Here is a 26,336-nt window from a genome sequence, read left to right on the forward strand (position 1 = left end):
TTGTCTGTAGTATAGGACAGGTTGTCTCCTCCAGGGTGAGAGACGCTCTTTGTAATTACTCCATCCAATGGATGAGGTCTGAGAAGCGAGGGCCAGACTAGGGTGTATTTAAGGGGGTTTTCTAAACGAAACAACCCCTTTAAACTGATCTCAGGGTCCAGCTGCTGTGTAAGGGTGTAGGGTATAATCCAGTGATATTATCTTAGATAGCTGCAGTCACAAATCCCACTTGGTGACTTATCAGGTACAGAATGACGCTGATGACACAGCTGCAGGTGCGTTCTCACGTCACAGCCCTGTATTCAGCCCTGGGGATGTGGGCCGGTTTGTGTCAGACAAGATTTGGCTCCAGATCCTCCGTGTAGTGTCAGAAGAAGCACGATCCCTCCAGACAGCAGATCTCCGGGACGAGGAGTGGAGACTGTCAACATGATTCACCAAACCTTACACCTCTGCCTTCTCATCTCCGTCATCGGAATCTCATCTGCTGCAGACCCCATACAAGGTGAGCCGATTGCCCATGTCTTGTCCGTAGCCCTCTGTCTTGAACATTCCTGCTGTCTTCTACCCTATTTAGGCAACTGTGTCTGTAACCGAGGGACTATGCTATGTTGGGTGCAGAGGTAACAATCAAGCAAGAGGGGTCCCAAAAGCCCCTCTATTATCTTGGGTGCAGAGGTAACAATTAAACCAGAGGGGACCCAAAAGCCCTTCTATTATCTTGGGTGCAGAGGTAACAAACCAGAGGGGACCCAAAAGCCCTTCTACTAGCTTGGGTGCAGAGATAACAATTAAAGCAGAGGGGACCCAAAAGCTCCTCTACTAGCTTGGGTGCAGAGATAACAAACCAGAGGGACCCAAAAGTCCCTCTACTAGCTTGGGTGCAGAGGTAACAATTAAACCAGAGATGACCCAAAAGTCCCTCTACTAGCTTGGGTGCAGAGGTAACAATTAAACCAGAGGGGACCCAAAAGTCCTTCTACTAGCTTGGTTGCAGAGGTAACAATTAAACCAGAGGGAACCCAAAAGTCCCTCTACCAGCTTGGGTGCAGAGGTAACAAACCAGAGGAGACCCAAAAGTCCCTCTACTAGCTTGGGTGCAGAGGTAACAATTAAACCAGAGGGGACCCAAAAGCCCCTCTATTAGCTTGGGTGCAGAGGCAACAATTAAACCAGAGAGGACCCAAAAGTCCCTCTACTAGCTTGGGTGCAGAGGTAACAATTAAACCAGAGGGGACCCAAAAGTCCTTCTACTAGCTTGGGTGCAGAGGTAACAATTAAACCAGAGGGAACCCAAAAGTCCCTCTACCAGCTTGGGTGCAGAGGTAACAAACCAGAGGGGACCCAAAAGTCCCTCTACTAGCTTGGGTGCAGAGGTAACAATTAAACCAGAGGGGACCCAAAAGCCCCTCTATTAGCTTGGGTGCAGAGGTAACAATTAAACCAGAGGAGACCCAAATGTCCCTCTACTAGCTTGGGTGCAGAGCACTGGTGGACACAGTCAGGAGAGGGCCCCTGGGCACGAACAGAATATGGGCCCTTTGCAGCCTAATAGCCCATCATAATGCACAATTTGAACTGCTTTGGAGATGGGAATGGGTCCCCTTACCTTTTGGGCCCCTGTGCGACCACACAGGTTGCACTAATGATATGTCCGCCCCTGGTGCAGAGGTAACAATTAAACCAGAGGGGACTCAAAAGCCCCTCTACTAGCACTTAAAAAAAATACAGTGTTGTAAGGCACATGGCGGGTGCGGCCCCTGTTATAAATTTTCCATTAGAGCCCAAGGGCATTTGCTTATATTTTTGCAATTTACAAAAACCCTGCCTTCTCTGCCCCACTAATAATACTGCAACCCCACTCAGGATCAGCAAGCTACAAGCCCTTAAAGGGTAACTTTGTAAAGGCGTGCTCCTGTGTTTTATACACTTATTACCTCCTGTCTCGGTCTATCCTATCTATTATATGCCTGTCTAATAACCTTGCATTATATACTTGTGCCTAAAGCAATGGAGACTTTCTAGAAAACGCCAAAATTGGTCATCACAGACCTCCGTCCTGGGACAAAAAGGCCCCAAACTACTAAGCAGTCAGGATCAAAGACTCACTGGTGTCTTAAACCAGCCAAACATGTATGGGAGGGGTGTCTTAAGTTTTTTTGCCCCAGATGGCAGATGATCAGGCTGCTGGATTTTAACATGCCCAATCCTTTCGTGTTCAGAGAAAATAAGCTGCTGCCGGAGGAGACTGTGAGCAGAAAACTTCTGACTTCCCATAGAGAATACATGTATGCTGAGCCAAACCGAGCGTAACAAATGATGGAAATTTGTCAATTTTTCTATGTCTTTTGTTCTCTTTATAGCATTTACCATTCAGCTTAGTTAATTGTATGTTTTTTTAGACCAGACTTTTACGGACGCGGTGATATCAAATAGCTTTAATTTTGAACTGGGAAAAGGGAAGTGATTTACGTTTGTTTATATATTTTAAATACATTTTTACACATTTATACATTTTTTACTTTATTTTTAAATTCCCTGTAGATCAGTTCAGTTCAAGTGACTGCAATACCAAACACAGCCAAGTGTGGCGCTACGCTAACATATGCATTTAAGCATCTCTCCATCAATGTAATAAATCTTACAAGTGCTCATGAACCTTCCTTTCTGTTTCGTCCATGTATTGCACAGGGAGTCCATTGATTTCAATGGGGACTTGTAATGCTTTGTTTCTCCTGTAGGGGCACTGCAGGAAAATTGAACACAATTAACATCTATTAATGAACCAACTATGGAAATCATTTTTTTTCTTCCTACCAGTAATTTCTGGAGTGTTCATGCCAAACAATATCTCAGTAAATTACGATGGAGCCAAAGTGGCCTGTGCCGCGCACTACAGCAGACTGGCGACCCTGCAAGATATCACTGTTGCGTTTGCAAAGGGCTATGAGTTCTGCACGTAAGTATGGCCGACAATATGGGGTACCCCATAATATGTTTATAACCATGGCTGTGTGTCGGATTTGTGCCGCCCCATACACCACTGGTATCTAGAAATGTCAGCAGTGAACTTACCACTTTTCCTGAGATATCTGTATTAGTAAATACTTGTTTATTCCATAAAAAATAATTCTGGGGAATTTTATCGGACCTCCATAAATTATGTGTCACGGGTGTGTCAGAGGTGACAGACAGTCGCCCTGCAGTTGGTTGCAGGAGATCTCTACATATGGCATTACAGACACCTTCTTAGATCTGTCTCACTCTAGGACCCAGTGGCTACCTCCCTGTTGCTGATTGACAGCCTGGCCTGGGTGCTTAAATACTTTGTCTGCAATAGGGAGGTGCCGGTGATATTCACATGTTTCCTTGTGAAAGCTTGGAGCAAGTGCAGTCTGCTTACTTCCTCTCTGGAACAAAGAGGACGTGTGTGTTATCTCTCTGAAGTCGATTCAAGCTAAGCTATTTTCCCCCTTGTTTGTCTACCTTGCTGTCTTTAGTGTTTAGTGGGGACTGACTAGTGCTCATCCCCCCCTTCCCTAGCCAGGGCCAAGCGCTAGGGAAATACAGGGGTAGGTTCCTGTGCGACGATTTGTGGAGAACGAATATATGGACGTTAGTGGAGACAGGGTGTGGGAGCCAAAACCAACGCCTATTTTTCTCAGGTGTGGGAGCCAAAACCAAGTGAGGAACAATCAGGGAAAATGTATAATAGAAACAAGTCACCAATTCTGCATTTATCACCAACTCCTGAGAAAAAAATACGGATAGTGAGGCCGTAACCTATCAGATGATCATCATCAGACTACATAAAGTTAGTTTGTAGTCTGTTACCAAGGAGATGGGAGCTGAATACACAAAATCTTTTTTTCTTTTTTAAATTTTATATATAGATTTTTAGGGGACTTTTTGCATTAAAGAGTAAGTCTATTATTAGGGATGGAAGATCACTAAGTCCCTATCGTTTGCAACAATGAGAGGTGGGAGGTTTTGTGTTTTTTTTGGGGGGGGGATATATAGTAAAACAGATATTTAACTATTTTTTTTTAACCAGATGGGGCTGGATAGAGGAGAAGAGGGTTGCCATGCTCCGTCTGACGCCATTTCAAGCGTGTGCCGATTATAATGTTGGTATTTTGATCAGAGACTGTCCGAACGTTAGGTCCACATTCTGTGTCAATAGCATCTCAGGTGAGTCCGTCCACGGAGAAATCTGAAAAACTATTATCTTCTCACCCGTCAGCTTTCTGGGCATGTCAGGTAGAAAAAAAAAAGTTCCTCTATTGTTCCTTTTGGAAAAGTATGACTAGTTGGGTTGTAACACTCCTGTTATTTCTCAATATATCGCCGGACACTGCCCAATCAATGCTGACAGTATCAAAGAGTGCAGGGACACGCCCTATTGTCAATTTACTCATGCATTTCCAGGAGGAATAACAGAGGGACACATTATTTCATGATAAAAACAAGGCATGTCAGGAGAGCGAACAGGTCCAAATACACCATGGATGAAGTAGTGAATTTTGTGGAGACGCAGCGTTTGACGTCTAACCGCTGAACTTTGCTGCGCCGTATTACTGATTCGGGGATAGAATTTTAAGTGACCGGTAGAGAAGAGCGAAATGCAATTTTTTTTGATTTGCACAAATCTAGAAAAATGGCAGCCAGCTGGAAGAAAAGCCCCCAAAAAGAATTATACTCACCTGTCCCAGGTCCGCTCCTCACCTGTCCTGCTGCTGCGTAGATCCACTCCCCGGTCCTCTGACCTTTACTTTGGATTTTCCAGTCTCATAATTTATCCCCATCCCTGGCTTTATTATGTTATGGGGTCCGGAGAGATGTCCTATATGGGCACTTTCTGCAAAAAAATAAAAATAAAAATGGATCACAAATCAAATCAGAACCACATTTTTAAAGATTTGTTCAACCCTAGTGACAGGTGTCAGGGCACAGGGGGTATTAAATTCTTTAGCTTGGTCACTTTCTAGTGATGCCCCTGGATTGGGTGGGATCCATAGTGGAGCCCATATAGTAGACAACACTTTACACCTATGTATCAGGACCCGTAGGACGCAGACCAGTTCACCAGTTTGAGCGCAGCCGGCCAGTTTGAGCGCAGCCGACCAGTTTGCAGACAGCAGGCCAGTTTGACCTCAGCCCACAAGTTTGAGGACAGCCGGCCAGTTTGAGGACAGCCGGCCAGTTTGAGGACAGAAGGCCAGTTTGAGGACAGCAGGCCAGTTTGAGCGCAGCCGGCCAGTTTGAGCTCAGCAGATCAGTTTGACTACAGCAGGCCAGTTTGAGCTCAGCAGGCCAGTTTGAGCTCAGCCGACCAGTTTGAGGACAACAGGCCAGTTTGAACTCAGCCCACCAGTTTGAGCTCAGCAGGCCAATTTGAGCTCAGCAGGCCAGTTTGAGCTCTGGAGGCCAGTTTGAGCTCAGCAGACCAGTTTGAGCACAGCAGGCCAGTTTGAGCACAGCGGGCCAGTTTGAGCACAGTGAGCCAGTTTGAGCTCAGTGGGCCAGTTTGAGCTCAGCCGGCCAGTTTGAGCGCAGCCGGCCAGTTTGAGCTCAGCGGGCCAGTTTGAGCGCAGCCGACCAGTTTGCAGACAGCAGGCCAGTTTGCAGACAGCAGGCCAGTTTGAACTCAGCCCACCAGTTTGAGGACAGCCGGCCAGTTTGAGGACAGCCGGCCAGTTTGAGGACAGAAGGCCAGTTTGAGGACAGAAGGCCAGTTTGAGGACAGTCGGCCAGTTTGAGGACAGCAGGCCAGTTTGAGCGCAGCCGGCCAGTTTGAGCTCAACAGATCAGTTTGAGCTCAGCAGGCCAGTTTGAGCGCAGCCGACCAGTTTGCAGACAGCAGGCCAGTTTGAACTCAGCCCACCAGTTTGAGGACAGCCGGCCAGTTTGAGGACAGAAGGCCAGTTTGAGGACAGCAGGCCAGTCTGAGCGCAGTCGGCCAGTTTGAGCTCAACAGATCAGTTTGACGACAGCAGGCCAGTTTGAACTCAGCAGGCCAGTTTGAACTCAGCAGGCCAGTTTGAGCTCAGCAGACCAGTTTGAGCACAGCGGGCCAGTTTGAGCACAGCGGGCCAGTTTGAGCACAGTGAGCCAGTTTGAGCTCAGTGGGCCAGTTTGAGCTCAGCCGGCCAGTTTGAGCGCAGCCGGCCAGTTTGAGCGCAGCCGGCCAGTTTGAGCTCAGCGGTCCAGTTTGAGCGCAGCCGACCAGTTTGCAGACAGCAGGCCAGTTTGCAGACAGCAGGCCAGTTTGAACTCAGCCCACCAGTTTGAGGACAGCCGGCCAGTTTGAGGACAGCTGGCCAGTTTGAGGACAGAAGGCCAGTTTGAGGACAGAAGGCCAGTTTGAGGACAGTCGGCCAGTTTGAGGACAGCAGGCCAGTTTGACCGCAGCCGGCCAGTTTGAGCTCAACAGATCAGTTTGAGCTCAGCAGGCCAGTTTGAGCTCAGCAGGCCAGTTTGAGCTCAGCCCACCAGTTTGAGCTCAGCAGGCCAGTTTGAGCTCAGCCCACCAGTTTGAGCTCAGCAGGCCAATTTGAGCTCAGCAGGCCAGTTTGAGCTCAGCAGGCCAATTTGAGCGCAGCGGACCAGTTTGAGCACAGCGGGCCAGTTTGAGCACAGCGGGCCAGTTTGAGCACAGCAAGCCAGTTTGAGCTCAGCCGGGCAGTTTGAGCACAGCCGGGCAGTTTGAGCGCAGCCGGCCAGTTTGAGCTCAGCCGGGCAGTTTGAGCACAGCCGGGCAGTTTGAGCGCAGCCGGCCAGTTTGAGCTCAGCCGGCCAGTTTGAGCTCAGCGGGCCAGTTTGAGCACAGCGGGCCAGTTTGAGCTCAGCCGGTCAGTTTGAGCGCAGCCGGCCAGTTTGAGCTCAGCCCGCCAGTTTGAGCTCAGCTGGCCAGTTTGAGCGCAGCGGGCCAGTTTGAGCACAGCGGGCCAGTTTGAGCTCAGCCGGTCAGTTTGAGCTCAGCGGGCCAGTTTGAGCTCAGCGGGCCAGTTTGAGCGCAGCCGGCCAGTTTGAGCGCAGCCGGCCAGTTTGAGCTCAGTGGGCCAGTTTGAGCGCAGCCGGTCAGTTTGAGCTCAGCGGGCCAGTTTGAGCGCAGCCGGCCAGTTTGAGCTCAGCGGGCCAGTTTGAGCTCAGCAGGCCAGTTTGTGCTCAGCGGGTCAGTTTGAGCGCAGCAGATTAATTTGAGTACAGCAGACCAGTTTGAGCGCAGCGGACCAGTTTGAGCGCAGCGGACCAGTTAGTGCTCAGCGGGTCAGTTTCAGCGCAGCAGATTAATTTGAGTACAGTAGACCAGTTTGAGGGCAGTGGATCAGTTTGAGCACAGCAGACCAGTTCATGTATGACTTAATGATGAAATGTGGTCTTTCCATACATTCAGGGACGATTCAGATACTTCCTATACCTACCAGTCTTGTCCCGTCCTATGAAAACGCCAGCAAGACCTGCACAGGCAGCGGACTCGCCATAGCCACCAAGGAGGAGATAGAGCAGAAAAAAAGCCTCATAACAGACAGTCGGTAAGATGTGATCCATTGTGTGCGAATGGGAGGTATTCTGTGCTGTTCATCCTGATCCTCCTGGTTCACGACTGCCAGTACTACCGAGACCCTCAGCATATATCTCAGATAGATGTATAGTAAGAAGTCACAGCCGTGAACCTGACAATCGGTATGGCCGGACTTCTTGTTTTCAACAAACTGTCGTATCTTGTCTCCAAGTGTCTGAATAAAACATTGATTTATCCTAAAAATGCAATAAACTTTTGCTCCTGTCCAAACTTTTCAATTATTCTTTTCAAAAGTAACATTAGCAAAAAACATGGCTGCTCTCGTCCAGAAATAGCACCACCTCTGTCCACAGGTTGTATCCGGTATTGCAGGCTGTCTCTATTGTAGTGAATGCTGCACACAACCTGTGGACGGCTGTAGCACTGTGGGTTTTTTTTTTTAGAAAGCTGCCATGTTTCTCTACCCCTGCACAATGTTATATGTGTTATATAGTAACACTGTGCGATATACGATGTGTGACCGTGTCGGTGCTTTTGCTTCCATTAGTCTTGCCTGGTATAACTGGGGAGTGGGGAAGGTGAGCGGCGGGAGTTTTGAACAGAATTCCTGTGATGAGACGTTAAATTACGCTTCAGCCTTCTGCTATAATCCGGCCTGTAAGTATTCACCAATCAATGTACTATAAGTACAAGAATAAAAGTATGTATCATCAGGAAATGACCTGATAATACCTATAGTATATATAGATAACACAGGATCCACCAGTCACAATAGGTGATGTCACAGCTCACCTCCTACTCCTCCTGTACAATGCCTGATAACACCTCCTATCTACAGTAGATATCACAGGATCCACCATTCACAATAGGTGATGTCACAGCTCACCTCCTCCTCCTGTACAATGACTGATAACACCTCTATATACAGTAGATAACACAGGATCCACCATTCACAATAGATGATGTCACAGCTCACCTCCTCCTCCTCCTGTACAATGCCTGATAACACCTCCTATCTACAGTAGATATCACAGGATCCACCATTCGCAATAGGTGATCTCACAGCTCACCTCCTCCTCCTGTACAATGACTGATAACACCTCTATATACAGTAGATAACACAGGATCCACCATTCAAAATAGATGATGTCACAGCTCACCTCCTCCTCCTGCACAATGACTGATAACACCTCTATATACAGTAGATATCACAGGATCCACCATTCACAATAGGTGATGTCACAGCTCACCTCCTCCTCCTGTACAATGACTGATAACACCTTTATATACAGTAGATAACACAGGATCCACCATTCACAATAGGTGATGTCACAGCTCACCTCCTCCTTCTCCTGTACAGTGACTGATAACACCTCTATATACAGTAGATAACACAGGATTCAACATTCACAATAGGTGATGTCACAGCTCACTTCCTCCCCCTCCTGTACAATGACTGATAACACCTCTATATACAGTAGATAACACAGGATCCACCGTTCACAATAGGTGATGTCACAGCTCACCTCCTCCTTCTCCTGTACAGTGACTGATAACACCTCTATATACAGTAGATAACACAGGATCCACCATTCACAGTAGGTGATGTCACAGCTCACCTCCTCCTGTACAATGACTGATAACACCTCTATATACAGTAGTTAACACAGGATCCACCATTCACAATAGGTGATGTCACAGCTCACCCCCTCCTCCTGTACAATGACTGATAACACCTCTATATACAGTAGATAGCACAGGATCCACCATTCACAATAGGTGAGGTCACAGCTCACCTCCTCCTTCTGTACAATGACTGATAACACCTCTATATACAGTAGATAACACAGGATCCACCATTCACAATAGGTGATGTCACAGCTCACCTCCTCCTCCTGTACAATGACTGATAACACCTCTATATACAGTAGATAGCACAGGATCCACCATTCACAATAGGTGAGGTCACAGCTCACCACCTCCTCCTGTACAATGACTGATAACACCTCTATATACAGTAGATAACACAGGATCCACCATTCACAATAGGTGATATCACAGCTCACCTCCACCTGTACAATGACTGATAACACCTCTATATACAGTAGATAACACAGGATTCACCATTCACAATAGGAGATATCACAGCTCACCTCCTCCTTCTGTACAATGACTGATAACACCTCTATATACAGTAGATAACACGGGATTCACATTCACAATAGGTGATGTTACAGCTCACCTCCTCCTCCTGTGCAATGACTGATAACACCTCTATATACAGTAGATAACTCAGGATTCACCATTCACAATAGGAGATATCACAGCTCACCTCCTCCTTCTGTACAATGAATGATAACACCTCTATATACAGTAGATAACACAGGGTCCACCATTCACAATATATGAAAATAGATTTTCTAAACTCTTTTGGACCCTCCCCAAAAATGATGTATGTGTATTTAGCCCCTGACCTCATGCTTAGGCAATGGTATGGGTCTGTAATACTGATCCCTCAATCTAGGGCTAATTTATACCCTTTAGGTGTATGTTCACATGATGCATTTTTTTTTTGGTTCACTATTTTTATCTCAAATTTTGGAAAAAAAAAAAAATGGATTGTTTTTGCCCTGTTCACACATAGGATATTTATTTTTTGCATGTGGCAAGAAAACCGCAGATGCATTTTGATCCATTTTTTTTTTTTTGCACTATCCCACTTTGATCTCAATGGAGAAAAACTTTAGTAAAAATGATGAAAGAATTGATAAACTGCAGATTTGTAAAAGCAGAAAATGCACCAAAGGTAAAAAAAAAAACAACAAAAAAAAAACAGCAGCAAGGGAAAAAAAATGAAATGTGTGAATGAGATTTTAGATCACAACGTGTGAATGCAGTCAAAGAAATCTTATAAAAAAAAAAAAAAAATCATGTGAATAAGACTTTTTTATGCAATTTTGCAAAATCGTGATAAAAATTCATAGTTTTTGCATCAATTTCAGAAAATTATGGTAAAACCGTGAACGCATCATGTGAACATGGCCTTAGTATGTTTGTGCTGCTTATGAGGAAACCGTATTGTAAAGATGTCATGTGCTCTATGCAAGGAACGACATGTAATGTATTTTGTTCTCTTACAGTATCTGATGTCCTCATAACAAAAGATAATCGAAGTAAGTTCCTGTTATTATTTTTATGCGATTATAGACTGCCCAAAAAAATACAGGGAGCACTCAGATAACACATCCTAGATCTGAATGAATGAAATATTCTCATTGAATACTTTGCTCTGTACAAAGCTGAATGTGCTGACAACAAAATCACATAAAAATCATCAATGGAAATCACATTTATTAACCAATGGAGGCCTGGATTTGGAGTCACCCCCAAAATTAAAGTGGAAAAACACACTACAGGCTGATCCAACTTTGATGTAATGTCCTTAAAACAAGTCAAAATGAGGCTGAGTATTGTGTGTGGCCTCCACGTGCCTGTATGACCTCCCTACAACGCCTGGGCATGCTCCTGATGAGGCTGAGTATTGTGTGTGGCCTCCACGTGCCTGTATGACCTCCCTACAACGCCTTGGCATGCTCCTGATGAGGCTGAGTATTGTGTGTGGCCTACACGTGCCTGTATGACCTCCCTACAACGCCTGGGCATGCTCCTGATGAGGCTGAGTATTGTGTGTGGCCTCCACGTGCCTGTATGACCTCCCTACAACGCCTGGGCATGCTCCTGATGAGGCTGAGTATTGTGTGTGGCCTACACGTGCCTGTATGACCTCCCTACAACGCCTGGGCATGCTCCTGATGAGGCTGAGTATTGTGTGTGGCCTCCACGTGCCTGTATGACCTCTCTACAACGCCTGGGCATGCTCCTGATGAGGCTGAGTATTGTGTGTGGCCTCCACGTGCCTGTATGACCTCCCTACAACGCCTGGGCATGCTCCTGATGAGGCTGAGTATTGTGTGTGGCCTCCACGTGCCTGTATGACCTCTCTACAACGCCTGGGCATGCTCCTGATGAGGCTGAGTATTGTGTGTGGCCTCCACGTGCCTGTATGACCTCCCTACAACGCCTGGGCATGCTCCTGATGAGGCTGAGTATTGTGTGTGGCCTCCACGTGCCTGTATGACCTCCCTACAACGCCTGGGCATGCTCCTGATGAGGCTGAGTATTGTGTGTGGCCTCCACGTGCCTGTATGACCTCCCTACAACGCCTGGGCATGCTCCTGATGAGGTTGCGGATGGTCCCCTGTGGGATCTCCTCCCAGACCTGGACTAAAGCATCCGCCAACTCCTGGACAGTCTGTGGTGCAATGTGACGTTGGTGGATGGAGCGAGACATGATGTCCCAGATGTGCTCAATGGGATTCAGGTCTGGGGAAAGGGCGGGCCAGTCCATAGCTTCAATGCCTTCATCTTGCAGGAACTGCTGACACACTCCAGCCACATGAGGTCTGGCATTGTCCTGCATTAGGAGGAGCCCAGGGCCAACCGCACCAGCATGTGGTCTCACAAGGGGTCTGAGGATCTCATCTCGGTACCTAATGGCAGTCAGGCTACCTCTGGCGAGCACATGAAGGGCTGTGCGGCCCCCCAAAGAAATGCCACCCCACACCATTACTGACCCACTGCCAAACCGGTCATGCTGAAGGATGTTGCAGGCAGCAGATCGCTCTCCACGGCGTCTCCAGACTCTGTCACGTCTGTCACATGTGCTCAGTGTGAACCTGCTTTCATCTGTGAAGAGCACAGGGCGCCAGTGGCGGCTTTGCCAATCCTGGTGTTCTGTGGCATTTCTTTGGAGGACCGCACAGCCCTCCATGTGCTCGCCAGAGGTAGTCTTGCTGCCTCAGTCTGACTTGTTTTTAGGACTGTAATGCAGTGGCTTGCGGCATTACTGTAATGGTCCAGGGTGTGTTTTGGCTGACCATGTACCTGTAATGCAGGTGCCGGAATGCAACGCACAGAGACACAAGGCGAGGACAGTCAGAAATGTTTGTAAACAGTTTTATACAACAGGTATACTGAAACAAGGGATTAGCAACAAGGGTAATGAACAGTGGTTTGAAATATCAGAAAAATACGAAATTTCTCAAAATAAGGCGCAGTCTCTTAAAATAAGGCGCAGTCTCTTAAAGTAAGGCGCAGTCTCTTAAAGTAAGGTGCAGTCTCTTAAAATAAGGCGCAGTCTCTTAAAGTAAGGTGATGCCCTCAAGCATGAGAAGCACCACACAAGTTCTTTAACCGTGAATTTGGCCCTAGCGGGGGTCACCGGTTATTCCCGCTAGGCCGTGAGTCTCTTTCCGGATGAATTCAATTAAATCACGTTGTGCTACTTTAGCCCCAACCGTCCCCCTCCCAACCTGAGTACTTAAACCCAATTGTCCCCGGTACCGTGGGTGAGCAGTGGAAGTGACGGCCCTGCTCACGTATGCAGCTCCTCTCTGCTTGGCTGTTGGGGGCAGTCTCTCGAGCCTTGGATAGGGGGGTCCAGGCCTCGTCTGTCGGTGGCCGACGTCGGGTTCCGCGAACTCACTCAGCACAGCGATCAGGTTCCTAGTATCCTCAGCAGGCACAGCACTCGAGTCACAACTGTGAGGGATCCGGAGCTCTTTTACCGGTGCCCGGCTGGAGCACCTCTCAGGCCTCTGGATTTGGCCTGTCACACGGGGTTTCTCAGGACGCAGGGAGCACGTCTGCTCCTCTCTGCTGCTTGGCGCCAAAGACCCCTCAGGTTTGGCGCGCTGGCCTCTTATCTCTCTGAACTCCTTCCTGGAAGTCACCTGATCGGGTCCAGCCTCTGAATCTCCCCTGCCTGCAACTTCCTTTGTGTGTTTTGGTTCCGCTTGACTGTCTCTGGCCAGTAGATGGCAGTCTCGCTCCATCCTTGAAACGTCATGTTGAAGTTCTGTTACAAGCTTTTTAGCTCGTTCTACATTCCTCCCTCCTTTTTGCTCGCCAGTCCTCGGGCGAGTGGACTCCTCGCAGAATTGATGTCTCCTTCCAGGCAGTGCAAGCTCAGACAGGAGTTGGGCACACTCCTGCGTTTTCTGTTGGATTCGAGACCAGATAAACTCTTCCTGAGCATACCGGTTAGGAGGAATTCCGGCATTAGCCCGCTCAGTTCTGCGGGGCTCTTCTTGCGGAGGAGACTCCGGGAGATCCGAGGAATCAACTACTGGGGATTGCAAATCATTTCCTGACTCATTCTGACTTCCACTCGGGAGTGGCACCAACGGTTCTGACGGGCCCAACTGCATTGTGGCCCACCCTTCTTCATCCCCCAAGGTTCCTGTATGTGGCACTTCAGCCAACACGTCTGAGGGCCCAGCCCTGTTACAGACTTCTGCTTCAGAGGAGCAAGGTCGCAACATATTACGGTGCAACACCCTGGATGTCGCAGTGTCATCCCCTTCGGGCCTAACCTCGTAGACGGGGTTGTCTGGGTGAACCTTCTTCACCACCCGATATGGTATTGCCTCCCAACGATGGTCCAGCTTACTCCCAAATCGTTTAGCCCTCACCAGCACTCGGTCTCCTGGCTGAAGCGATCCACCTGTGGTCGGGGGCCGAACTGCATGCTCTACTTCCTGAAACTTCTGAGCAACCAGTCTTCTCACGGTATGGAGTCGACGCTGGTGTTCTCGAATCCAGGTACTTGGGCTACTGCCCGGACCGGGGTCTTCTGAGTCTAGCTCCAGTTCGGTGATTTCTCGGCCACTTCTTCCAAACAGCAACATGTAGGGGGTGTAGCCGGTGGTTGCATGAACTCGATTATTATACACCCACACCAGCTCGGACACGAATTCGGGCCACTTCATCTTTTTGTCCGCTTCCAGTGTTCGCAACATTTGCAATAGGGTTCGGTTAAAGCGCTCGCAAGCCCCGTTCCCTTGCGGGTGGTAGGGCGTTGTCCGGGAACGGTCGATCCCATAGATGCGGTATAGCTCATCCATCACTCGTCCTTGGAAGCAGGCCCCCTGGTCAGAATGTATTCGCTTCGGGCACCCATAAATCCGGATGAAATCTTGACAGATGGCCTTGGCTGCGGCTTCTGCCGTCTGATCTTTAGTGGGCGTCACTACTGCAAACTTGGTGAAGTGATCAGTCATGACTAAACAGTGTCCATAACCGTTGTATGAAGTTCCTACCATCAAGTAGTCAATCATCAAGACTTCCAAGGGGGCAGAAGTTCGGATGGTCTGAATGGGAGCTCTTTGCTCCGGGGGCTTGTTCAACTCACACTGGCGACATGTTCGGCAGACCCCCTCGACTTCTTGTCGCAGTTGAGGCCAATACACCAGCCGTTGCAACCACCGGAAGGTCTTTTCTACTCCGAAGTGAGCACCTCTTCTATGAGCTTCTTGGGCTAGCTGTGTTACTAGTGCTCCTGGAACTACCACTTGCCAGGTAACATCAAACTCTCGAGGCAGCTGGATTCTTCGGCATAGCAAGCCATCCTTCAGGAGGAGCCTCTCCCACTGGCCTAGGATTTGTAGGGTAGTTGGAAGTGAAGCGGCTCTGGTTTCCTGGTCGGGTCTCTGATTAAGGGCGACCCATTCTCTCAACTTTGCTAGCTCCGGGTCGGATTGCTGCAGATGTATCCATTCGTCTCTTGAACGTCCCAGAATCTGAGTGGGCCTCGGCTCCCCTCTGGTCTCTTGGGCGTCGACCACAGCAGCGGCGAACTGGCTGAAATCCGGGATCTCGTCGCCTTCGAGCTCCTCATCTCTGTCCTTCTTCGGCCCCGCCTGAGTGACCCGGGACAGGGCATCTGCATGTGTGTTCAGGGCCTTGGACCGATAGGCGATTTTATACTGGAATTTGGACATCCTTGCGACCCACCGCTGTTCTAACGCGCCCAGTTTGGCGTTCTCCAAGTGGGCCAAAGGGTTGTTATCTGTCCGCACTTGCACTTCTGACCCTGACAGGTACTCAGCAAACTTCTCGGTCATGGCCCACACCAGTGCTAGTAGCTCCAGCTTAAACGAACTGTAGTTGTCCGGATTCTTCTCCGTATCTCGGAGTGACCTGCTGGCATACGCGATCACTCGCTCTTTCCCTCCTTGTACTTGAGCCAGCACTGCTCCCAGCCCATGCAAGCTTCCATCAGTGTACAACATGAACGGCTGCGAAAAGTCAGCGTAGGCCAGAATCGGGGCATCTGTTAGCGCCATTTTCAATGCTCGGAATGCCTCTTCTTGTCGTGGGCCCCACTGAATGGGCTGCCGCTTGGCTCCCCCGGCTGTTCCTCTCAGCAATTCATTGAGCGGGTTCGCAATCTTAGCGAAGTCTTTAATGAATCTGCGGTAGTATCCAGTGAGCCCCAGGAATGCCCTTAGTTCCCTTAGATTGGCGGGCGTGGGCCACTTCTGCACGGCAGCTACTTTCTCCGCAGTGGGGTGCACCCCTGCACTGGACACAGTGTGCCCCAGATATTCAATTTCTCGTTTGAAGAGACGACACTTACGAGGCTTAATTTTCAGGCCGTGCCTTTGTAGCCGTTCTAACACTTGTTCCAATCGGCGGAGATGATCCTCAAACGTTGCGGAATAGATAATTATATCGTCCAGATATATTAAAGTGGCTTCAAAGTTGAGGTCCCCCAAGCATCTCTCCATCAGCCGTTGGAAGGTTCCTGGCGCATTTGTTAGTCCGAACGGCATTCGATTGAACTCAAACAGGCCCATAGGGAGAACAAAAGCTGTCTTCGGACGATCCTTCTCAGCTACTGGGACCTGCCAATAGCCACTGGCCAGGTCGAGGGAGGAGAAGAATTTGGCGCTCCCTAGTGCAGATAGAGACTCTTCGATTCGGGGGAGTGGATAGGAGTCCCGTACTGTACAGGCATTCAGCTTCCGATAGTCTACGCAGAATCTCAGGGTACCGTCCTTCTTTCGGACCAGCACGATCGGAGCCGCCCAGGGGCTCTGGCTTTCACGGATCACACCGTTCTGCAACATGTGGGCCAATAGCTCTTTCACCTCCTGGTACATTTGAGGCGGGATCTGCCGATATCTCTCTCGGATGGGAGCAGTATTTCCGGTGGGTATTTCGTGCTGAATGTCCCGAGTGCACCCGAAATCATCTTCATGCTGTGCAAACACTCCCTGATATCGCTGTAGAAGTTGTTCGATCTGCCTCACTTGTCCAGCAGAAAACTCAGTCAGGTTAGCTTCCATTTCTTCCAGGAGGTGGCGTCCAGCCAACGGTTCTCTTCCATGTTCCTGGCTATTGAGGGACACCTCTAGGGTCCATGGTTTTCCTTCCACAGGTGCCAGCCCTATAGCGTCAGCTCTAGTAAGGGCCTCCGGCATTACGCACACTCGCGCCACCTCTTGTCGGGGCAACAACTGTAAACTGGTGCCACTTAAATTGATGCAGCGCACGGGTACTCGACCGTGCCGCACGGTGGCCAGAGTTCGAGCAATCAGGAGTCCAGAGGGCGCTTCTTCTCCCTCCATTGGTTCAACTTGAATGTCCACGCCCTCTAAGGACACATGTGCCAGCACCGGCAAAGTGAGTACAGTCTGTCCCACCGGCAGTGTTATTGTGGCTTCGGGCGGTATCGATACCTTACCAAGGTACTGGGAGGTAGTGGGCAACTTTTGAATCTGACTGACCCGCACGAGGTGCTGGAACACTCTCTTGTTAGCTGGGTCTCGAGTGGCGCGGGTCCAGTTGTTTTTGCTACAGCCCTCAGCCAGGAACTGTCCGACTTCTTTCAGCACATTCATGCCCAGGGTTACAATGGGCCCATCGCCTCCGGGCCCGGTGGTCAGTACAATCCCTTTTCGACCGAGGTCCTTTCCACATGCCCGCACAGACATCCATACTACTCCCGCTACTGGGATAGGTTGATTAGCCGCCACCAGTTTGACAGTGGGTTCCCGGCAGGAACGAGCGACTTCAGGAAATTGACTTTGGAAGTACGTCTCAGGCATAGTGGTCACTTGAGACCCGGTGTCCATCAAACAACGGATCCGCTGCCCATTGAATTCAGCCCAGATAATGGGCCTCTCGGAGACAATGTCTTCAGAGCTCCCTCTTCTACTCTCTGAAGCTCGAGACCCCACGGTATGCTCCACAACCGTGGGGCATTTTAGTTTAACGGCTGTCCCCTCCTCCTCCTTTCTCGGTTGGGACAGTCTTTGGAGATATGCCCCCTACCTCCGCAGGTCCAGCACTCCGGTCCTCGTTCTGCCGATAGGTCGGGTACATGTCGTGCTGGGGCCGGATAGGAACGTCTTTCTCGTTCTGGTCTCCGTCCGCGTTGAGCAGTACGGTCCGTCGGCAAGGGGGCAGTAGGAGTCTTCCTAATAGAATTCAGCTCACCCCGAATGTCTCGAATTTCCTGACGTATTTCCCGTACCCAATCAGGCTCTTGGTTGGTGAATCCAGGAGCAATTGCCTCATGACTTCTAACTGTGGCTTTGAGAACAGGAACTTCTCTCTCCAGGACTCTAGCTTCAGCCCCTACCTCCAGGAAGCCCAGATCAGGGCTCAGTCGCAGCCGCTCCTTCAGGATCTGCCTCAGGGAAGGGTCTTTCAAGCCAGCAATCAGTTGGTCACGCAACACCTCATCCAATGGTCCCAGTCCTCGGTTCCCATCTCGAGTTTTCTTAGTGATATGGGCCGTCACTTCCTGTAATGCATTAACATACTGATTTACTGTCTCATTTTCCTCTTGGACTCGCTGAAACAACCGTAAGCGCAAGTGTCCCAAATCTGTAGTGTCACCGTGCATGTCCTCTAGAATTTTTATCACTTTATCCACGGTGTCACGGTCCCCAGGTGGGCGGTACATCACAGTCTGTCGGGCCTCTCCATCAAGGGTTAGGAGGGTCAACTCCGCCTGGGCTAGAGGGTCAAGGGGATACATACGTAGCATACTTCTCAGTCTTTCTGCCCAGTCCCAAAGTGACATGCCATCCCCTGTAAACTTGGGAAGATGGCTGAGCATAGCCCCCAGGGGTATATGGCTCCGGCCGGACCCAGCCATAGACTGATCCGCCATCTCTGCGTCTGAATGTTGCATCCTGCCGACTAGGCCAAATGTAATGCAGGTGCCGGAATGCAACGCACAGAGACACAAGGCGAGGACAGTCAGAAATGTTTGTAAACAGTTTTATACAACAGGTATACTGAAACAAGGGATTAGCAACAAGGGTAATGAACAGTGGTTTGAAATATCAGAAAAATACGAAATTTCTCAAAATAAGGCGCAGTCTCTTAAAATAAGGCGCAGTCTCTTAAAGTAAGGCGCAGTCTCTTAAAGTAAGGCGCAGTCTCTTAAAGTAAGGCGCAGTCTCTTAAAATAAGGCGCAGTCTCTTAAAGTAAGGTGATGCCCTCAAGCATGAGAAGCACCACACAAGTTCTTTAACCGTGAATTTGGCCCTAGCGGGGGTCACCGGTTATTCCCGCTAGGCCGTGAGTCTCTTTCCGGATGAATTCAATTAAATCACGTTGTGCTACTTTAGCCCAACCGTCCCCCTCCCAACCTGAGTACTTAAACCCAATTGTCCCCGGTACCGTGGGTGAGCAGTGGAAGTGACGGCCCTGCTCACGTATGCAGCTCCTCTCTGCTTGGCTGTTGGGGGCAGTCTCTCGAGCCTTGGATAGGGGGGTCCAGGCCTCGTCTGTCGGCGGCCGACGTCGGGTTCCGCGAACTCACTCAGCACAGCGATCAGGTTCCTAGTATCCTCAGCAGGCACAGCACTCGAGTCACAACTGTGAGGGATCCGGAGCTCTTTTACCGGTGCCCGGCTGGAGCACCTCTCAGGCCTCTGGATTTGGCCTGTCACACGGGGTTTCTCAGGACGCAGGGAGCACGTCTGCTCCTCTCTGCTGCTTGGCGCCAAAGACCCCTCAGGTTTGGCGCGCTGGCCTCTTATCTCTCTGAACTCCTTCCTGGAAGTCACCTGATCGGGTCCAGCCTCTGAATCTCCCCTGCCTGCAACTTCCTTTGTGTGTTTTGGTTCCGCTTGACTGTCTCTGGCCAGTAGATGGCAGTCTCGCTCCATCCTTGAAACGTCATGTTGAAGTTCTGTTACAAGCTTTTTAGCTCGTTCTACATACCTTCCCCCCAGGTGACTGGTCACATGACTGTGACATCGCACAGGTCCTCTGCACACAGAAGGTCTGATCTCATGACTGTGACATCAGCACAGGTCCTGTGTGTGCACTGGAGGATATATAAACCCTGGTAGATTTGAGACAGGGTGTGAAAGGCGTGAGGCCTGTTCCCGTGTGTGGGACACCGTTAGCCTGGAGAGGCTTAGTGAGGCCTAGAGAGGCCTGGTGAAGCCTGGTGAAGCCTGAAAGGCAGAGGCTGGATCCTTGTGTGTAAGAGATGCCAGTAGCCTTGGAGGGCAAGAGGCTTGGAAGGCAAGAGTCCTGAAAGGCAGAGGCTGGATCCTTGTGTGTAAGAGATGCCAGTAGCCTTGGAGGGCAAAAGGGCTGGAGACCACGTTTGGTAAGCCTTAGAGCCACAGCTGTGGCAGAACAAAGCTGACTGAAGCAGCTACGACCCGGCAAAGATAAAAGCGCTGCGTTATATGGACATTGATATAAGTGACTTTGCTGAACGCTGTAACTGGAGCCAAGTGGGCCTGTCTGCCACTTGAAAGGCACTTGGATGTTATGTGTGTAAACATGCCGGTGAGCCACTGAGATGGACTGTGTGATAAGCAGTTATGAAGTGTTAAAAACTGCTGGATTGTGAAATACTGTAAAACGTGGCTGGTGTGCTTTAATTGACCCGAGGCAGCGAGTGTCCCCCAGCATGATGACTAGCGCTGCCTTACAGGACATTACATCAAAGTTGGATCAGCCTGTAGTGTGTTTTTCCACTTTAATTTTGGGGGTGACTTCAAATCCAGGCCTCCATTGGTTAATAAATGTGATTTCCATTGGTGATTTTTGTGTGATTTTGTTGTCAGCACATTCAACTTTGTACAGAGCAAAGTATTCAATGAGAATATTTCATTCATTCATTCAGATCTAGGATGTGTTATCTGAGTGCTCCCTTTATTTTTTTGAGCAGTGTATATGTTATATTATTCCACTTTAAATATTACAACAAGTACATGGCTATAGGCTTGAGCCGTATACAGTATATAGGACTGGCACTAAATCTATGACAAATGCCTCGCGCCGTAATTCAGCCATGTACATCAGCTTCAATGTATTATCCTACTTTAGTGTTTTTGTACCGATTTTGATCTATTTTATGTTTTTTTTCTCTATTTGTATCAATAAAATATTTTGAAATTCTGTGGGAAACACTGCTGACGAGTGATAGACATGTAACATCTGGGTTTCTAGGCTACGTTCCGGCTGCATTTGCTGTGTCTATTCAGCGTATGAGCCTCTAAATCTTCTGTAGACACTGAATATACCCGTGGAACGCAACTGAGTGCATGTGGCGGTAAAAGTTATTTTTTTTAATAAAAGAGAACCTGTCGGCAGCGTTTTAAAGGATCAACGAAAGGTAGCAATGTATTGGTCACTTTTCGACAATTAAAATGACACCTATATCGTCCCGATCTGTTGTTCTATTACAGAGAAATCCTTACTTTTATCCATATGTAAATTTGACTGCAAGTGTACTGGACGTTTCATGTGCACTTGCAGTCCACAGATTCACTGCAGTTGTTCGATTGGCTGCAGAGACAGAGGCTGTTGTTTGTAAATAATGTCATTTACAACCCCTGTCAATCGAGTAGACGGGGGCGACGCTGGGCAGGGAGGACTGAAGAGGAGTCGTGGACTGCAAGTGCATTATCATCGTCAGGTGCACTTGCAGTCTCATTTACATATAATACTAATCTTTATTTATGTAGTGCCAACATATTCTGCAGCGCTTTACAATTCAGAGGTTCATATACAACAGTCATAAGTAACATAGTGAAAGATAATACAATAATTAAAGCAAAAATAATGACGACCCTGCTCGTAAGAGCTTACAATCTACAATTAGGTGGGGGTGACACAAAGTACAAGGGCTTATTTACAATCACCAGCCAGTATCTGTAGTGCTTTTGGGTGCGATGGAGTTTGGTGGAGACTTATGTATGGAGAAATAATGAATGGGCTATACGTAAAAAGGACTTTGATTAGGGAACGTGATAGGCCGCCCTAAACAGGTGTGCTTTTAGGGAGCGTCTAAAACTGTGTAAGTTGTGGTTCGTCCTAATTTCTTGGGGTAGAGCATTCCAAAGAATAGGTGCAACTCGGGAGAAGTCTTGGAGCCGGGAGTGGGAGGTACGGATTAGTGCGGATGTTAGTCGAAAGTCGCTTGCGGAGCGTAGAGAACAGGTAGGCCGATAAACAGAAATGAGGGAAGAGATGTAGGGGGGCGCCGCACTGTGCAGAGCTTTGTGGGTGGGAACAAGCAATTTAAATTGGATCCTATAATTCATGGGCAGCCGGTGCAATGACTGGCATAGAGCGGAGGAGTCTGAATAACGATTAGCCAGATAGATGACCCTGGATGCAGCATTAAGGATGGACTGGAGGAGGGAAAGTCGAGTGAGGGGGAGGCCAATTAATAGAGAGTTACAGTAGTCAAGGCGGGAGTGGATCAGTGAGGGGTTTTGTTGTTTCCAATGGGAGAAAGGGGCAGATTTTAGAGATGTTCTTCAGGTGCAAGCGACAAGAGCGGGCAAGAGATTGTATATGGATGGTGAAGAAAAGATTGGTGTCAAACACAACGCCCAGACAGTGCTCCTGCTGGCGGAGGTGAGTAGACGGCGGGAGCAGAAGACGTTCAGTTTTGGACAGGTTGATTCTCAGAAAGAGAACAGACATGAAGTTGGAAACTACGGCCAGACAGTCACTGGTGTTCTGTAGTACAGCGGGGGTGAGGTCAGGGGATGAGGTGTATAGTTGTGTGTCATCAACATAAAGATGGTACTGAAAGCTGAATTTGCTGATGGTCTGTCCAATTGGGGCTGTGTAGAGAGAGAAGAGAAGAGAAAAGAAGAGGGCCAAGGACTGACCCCTGAGGGACCCCAATATGGATGAAAGTACTGATTTCTCTGCAATGAAACAACGGATGGGGACGATATACAGTAGATATTGTTTTAATTGTTGAACAGTGACCAGTTCATCACTCTTTCGTATTTCCACCCCCATTATAACATTATTGACAGGTTGCCCCTGTGTACAACAGGAGCCTATGGGCAACATATGGCATTATATGCCTATAAAGTGGCACAGGTTATACACTTTCATTGAAGAAAGTACTCCCTTCATATATCTCCAATGGAAGGGTCCACTACAATGTGAACAGAGCCCTGTCCTCAGGTTTCCCACAATGCATTGCTCCCTGGGAACCGGAAACCTGCAGAATTCTGAATTTCCGTGTAATTGATGGCTCCTTCTCACCTTTCTGTTTCTTTTTATTTACAGCCTGGAAGAAAATCGCCATCGGGTGCATCATTGCCTTCATATTTGTGGTATTACTTCTAACAGCTGCCTTCATGAGAGGGTGAGTAGCAGGAAAAACCCATACGGCTCTGTCCGGTGGTCGGAGCTACTCCTTGCTTAGGTTAATAGAGTGGACTAGATTAGAAAATGCTCCTTTATTAAGTGTTGGAGTTGTTTTGTTTTTTTTCCAGAAAGAGCGCCACCACTATCGATAGGTTTTGCCTGGTATTGCAATCACATGAGAAGAGCTAATCTGCATTACCAGATATAACCTGTGCACAAGGATGGCACTGTTTCTCATCTTTCTGGTCGTCCTGACCATAACATATATATTTTTATTCCCCAGGAATAAATGTATATGCTGCATGGGAGAGAAGAAAACTCACGCACCGGAGCCCACACAAGCCCCTGTACCCACGTGGAACACCACCAGCGTTTACCGACGAATTAGTCACGCAAACAAGGACGTCGTTTATGACAACATGGTCAACCCGGCCAAGCGTCTCCCGGTGATCCAACCGGATATGAGCTTCTATAAGACCCACTACAGTAACATGGGGTTTGACACCATCGGGGAAGAGTGAGGGCGACATATGGGAAGATGGGGAAGAGTCGGGACCTGGATTCATTCAAGGCCTTTAATTAAAAATCCTATTTAAAGGGGGCGTCAAAATGCGAATCCCAGCGCCATCAATGGGGGCCGATTTATCCCTTGCAACAGATAAATGGATATCCAAAGGGTTCCGGAGCTGCTTGTAGAGGGCGTCTCTCCTTTATGGCTCCTAGGAGCCCCCTTCTATGATGTCTTTATACCCCAATAAGACATAGAAACCCTGATGATTGACAGTTCAGATCAGCAACATGGTGGCGCCACTGCCCCTAACTGTGAGCTCTCTGATGTTGCTATATTTGTGGAGCACAGGGGCAGTGACGCTGGCCGGATCCAGCTTCAGAGCAGCGCTTACAAGCTCTATTGGAAAGAGCTTATAAGTGCTGTGCTCCTTGCTTAGGAAATCGGCCACTACTCATAGACACAGTGACTGGTAACCTAAACAGTAAACCATAAAGTTAAAACTTCCTCAATTTTTGAGACTGTGAATCGCAAAGTTCCTTGTTTTACAAGCTCTTGGCAATTTTAACCATTTATGATGTTGTGAAACCCCTTTAAGCGATGTCACCGCTTTGACATGTTGCTTCATTCGTTGCCTCCTTTGCAATATATTTTACTTGCATAATCCAGTGAAAACAGAACGATTAAACGGTAACAGGACAGGATGTAAATTATTATGTTTTTAATGTGTTGTACATAAAATGGCCTGTAGGTGTCACTATTTCTACTGCTGCAATAAAAGTTTTATAAAATAGTCAGCGCCATTCAGTTTGTATTTTCCATTTTTTATAATTTGCAAATTATGTGTCAATTTTTTTAAAAAAATTACTGAAAAAAAAAATTGCTTAATGTGAATGGCGTGCAAAATTTATAGCTGCAACGGACCCCTAATCCTGGATAGTGGCAGTATATTCAGAGCATGAATAGGTAATACAAGGGCACTTTGTCTACCTACACATTTCACATGTACAAATCAATGATAAATAATAATTATTAATAATAGGGGTAGTAGTCATAATAGAGGGAATTCATTTTGCTCCAATTAGATCCATTGTCCTTGTTATCACTGTATCCATGTAGATAAGCTTACATTACTGTCCCTTTAAATATTTGGTTATCTGCCTGCATGAGTGGAGGAGGGTATTGATAACTGTAAACCCAATTTAAAGTCCCGTTGTCTATTTTAATTATTATGTGCTAATAAAAAAATATTTTTATAGGATTTATAGTGTTTGGTGCATTTTATACCTTTTTTTGGATTTTTTTTTTACATTTTTATTATGAGCCTGGAATTAGTCATTGATTGGATTGCATTGATTTTGTATAGAAAGGATGAAATCGGTCAATGAAGCACAGAAGGGAAATTTTGGACCAACCTGGTGATAGAAACATATCAATATAATATTAGAAATACACTGTAATAAACAGGATTACAAAAGGGGTCGGCCACCGTTTATTTAATATTTTTTTTGCAATTAGGTTTCATTAAAAATTTTGCACCGTTTGGCTTTTACAGGCTCTTTGTTTCCCTGCACATTCAACTTTGATGTGCTCTGTGGTCATAAATAGTGTTGAGCCACCCCCGTAGTGTTCGAGTTCGGTTCGGTTCGTCGAACACCCGTGTGTTCGTCGAACTGTTCGTCGAACACCTTCGAACACCGTTAAAACCAATGGCAGGCAAACAAAAACACATAGAAACACATAGAAAACACCTTCAAAGGTGTCCAAAAGCTGACAAACTGCTCAGAAGACACAACTAACACATGGAAAAGTGACAAGTACATATAGTCATGCGAAAAGAAAAGAGGTGGAGGAGTAAAAGGAGGGGGAGACACAGATATAGGCATGTCATGGCCTTCTAAAATCCAAAAAGTGAGAAGCCGAGACGGCCAGTCCGCTCCTGCCCGTGCCACCTCCGTGTCGCCGGGTTTGTGCCAGAGCCGCGGTGAACCCTGACGGCCAGCCCCCCTCTCCCAATACTGGTGACTGTCCGCTGGTGGGTCGAGAGAGCCCCCCTGTGGTGGAGGCAGCTCTAAGCTTTTTAATTTAAATTGTCTCTCTAATTTGAATGAATACACTTTAAATCCATTTACAAGGATCTATTGGAGGGCAAGTCTCATGCCAGCAGCCGCGTAATTCCAGCTCCAGTAGCGTCCACTAAAGCTGCTGCAGTTAAAAAGCTTTTATAAGGATCGAGCTCGGCTGTCCACCGCAAGGCATCCTAGTGCCAGTCCCAGCCCCTATGCCTTGGGGTGCCTCCTGATGCTCTTCACTAAGTATCCCGTGGTCCCGAAGCATTTCCTTTGAAAAAATTAAGTGTCCAAACTACAGGTGGTGTAGCTTGCGTAACAGCCGGGATAATCCGCTGACTAGCAGACACTGCTACTAGGCACAAAGTATTTCCTGGGCTAGATGCAGTTAAAAATTTGTAAGTAGATACTCTCGTTGGATGCTGAGAAAGCATTCCATAGAGTCTCCTGGCACGCCATATATGATTCTCTTAAAAAGCTTGGGGTAGGGGTCTAGGGGACCCTTTTATAGCCAAAATCACGGCCCTGTATCACAATACGTCACCTAGGCTGAAGATAAATGGAACTGTAGCACCGAGGGCTCGGTTGCTACAGACGTATTGCACCTCACCCAGAGGTGTGATATCTCACTCTCAGATAAGGATGGAGTGTGGATCAGGACCCGACACCTGCATGCATTACACCACATTGCCGTGGGGCAGGGCGACCAATATGCCCCTGAGATGGGCA

At 48.1% G+C, this 26,336-nt stretch overlaps 1 protein-coding gene across 1 annotated transcript; it reads left to right on the forward strand.

Annotated features, from left to right (window-relative positions):
* LOC141174613 (uncharacterized) lies at window positions 1–24,729 on the forward strand. The gene is made up of 8 exons (XM_073659549.1): window positions 1–505; window positions 2,821–2,959; window positions 4,055–4,191; window positions 7,397–7,535; window positions 8,073–8,182; window positions 10,666–10,698; window positions 22,950–23,028; window positions 23,314–24,729. Exons 1-8 carry the CDS (start codon window positions 430–432, stop codon window positions 23,549–23,551), a joined length of 951 nt encoding a protein of 316 aa, XP_073515650.1. The 5' UTR covers window positions 1–429; the 3' UTR covers window positions 23,552–24,729.
* Window positions 24,730–26,336: the final 1,607 nt, after the last annotated feature.

Source organism: Phyllobates terribilis, unplaced genomic scaffold, assembly GCF_046119375.1.
Source record: "Phyllobates terribilis strain yellow unplaced genomic scaffold, ASM4611937v1 Scaffold_13__5_contigs__length_258822181, whole genome shotgun sequence".
Lineage (NCBI taxonomy): Eukaryota > Metazoa > Chordata > Amphibia > Anura > Dendrobatidae > Phyllobates > Phyllobates terribilis.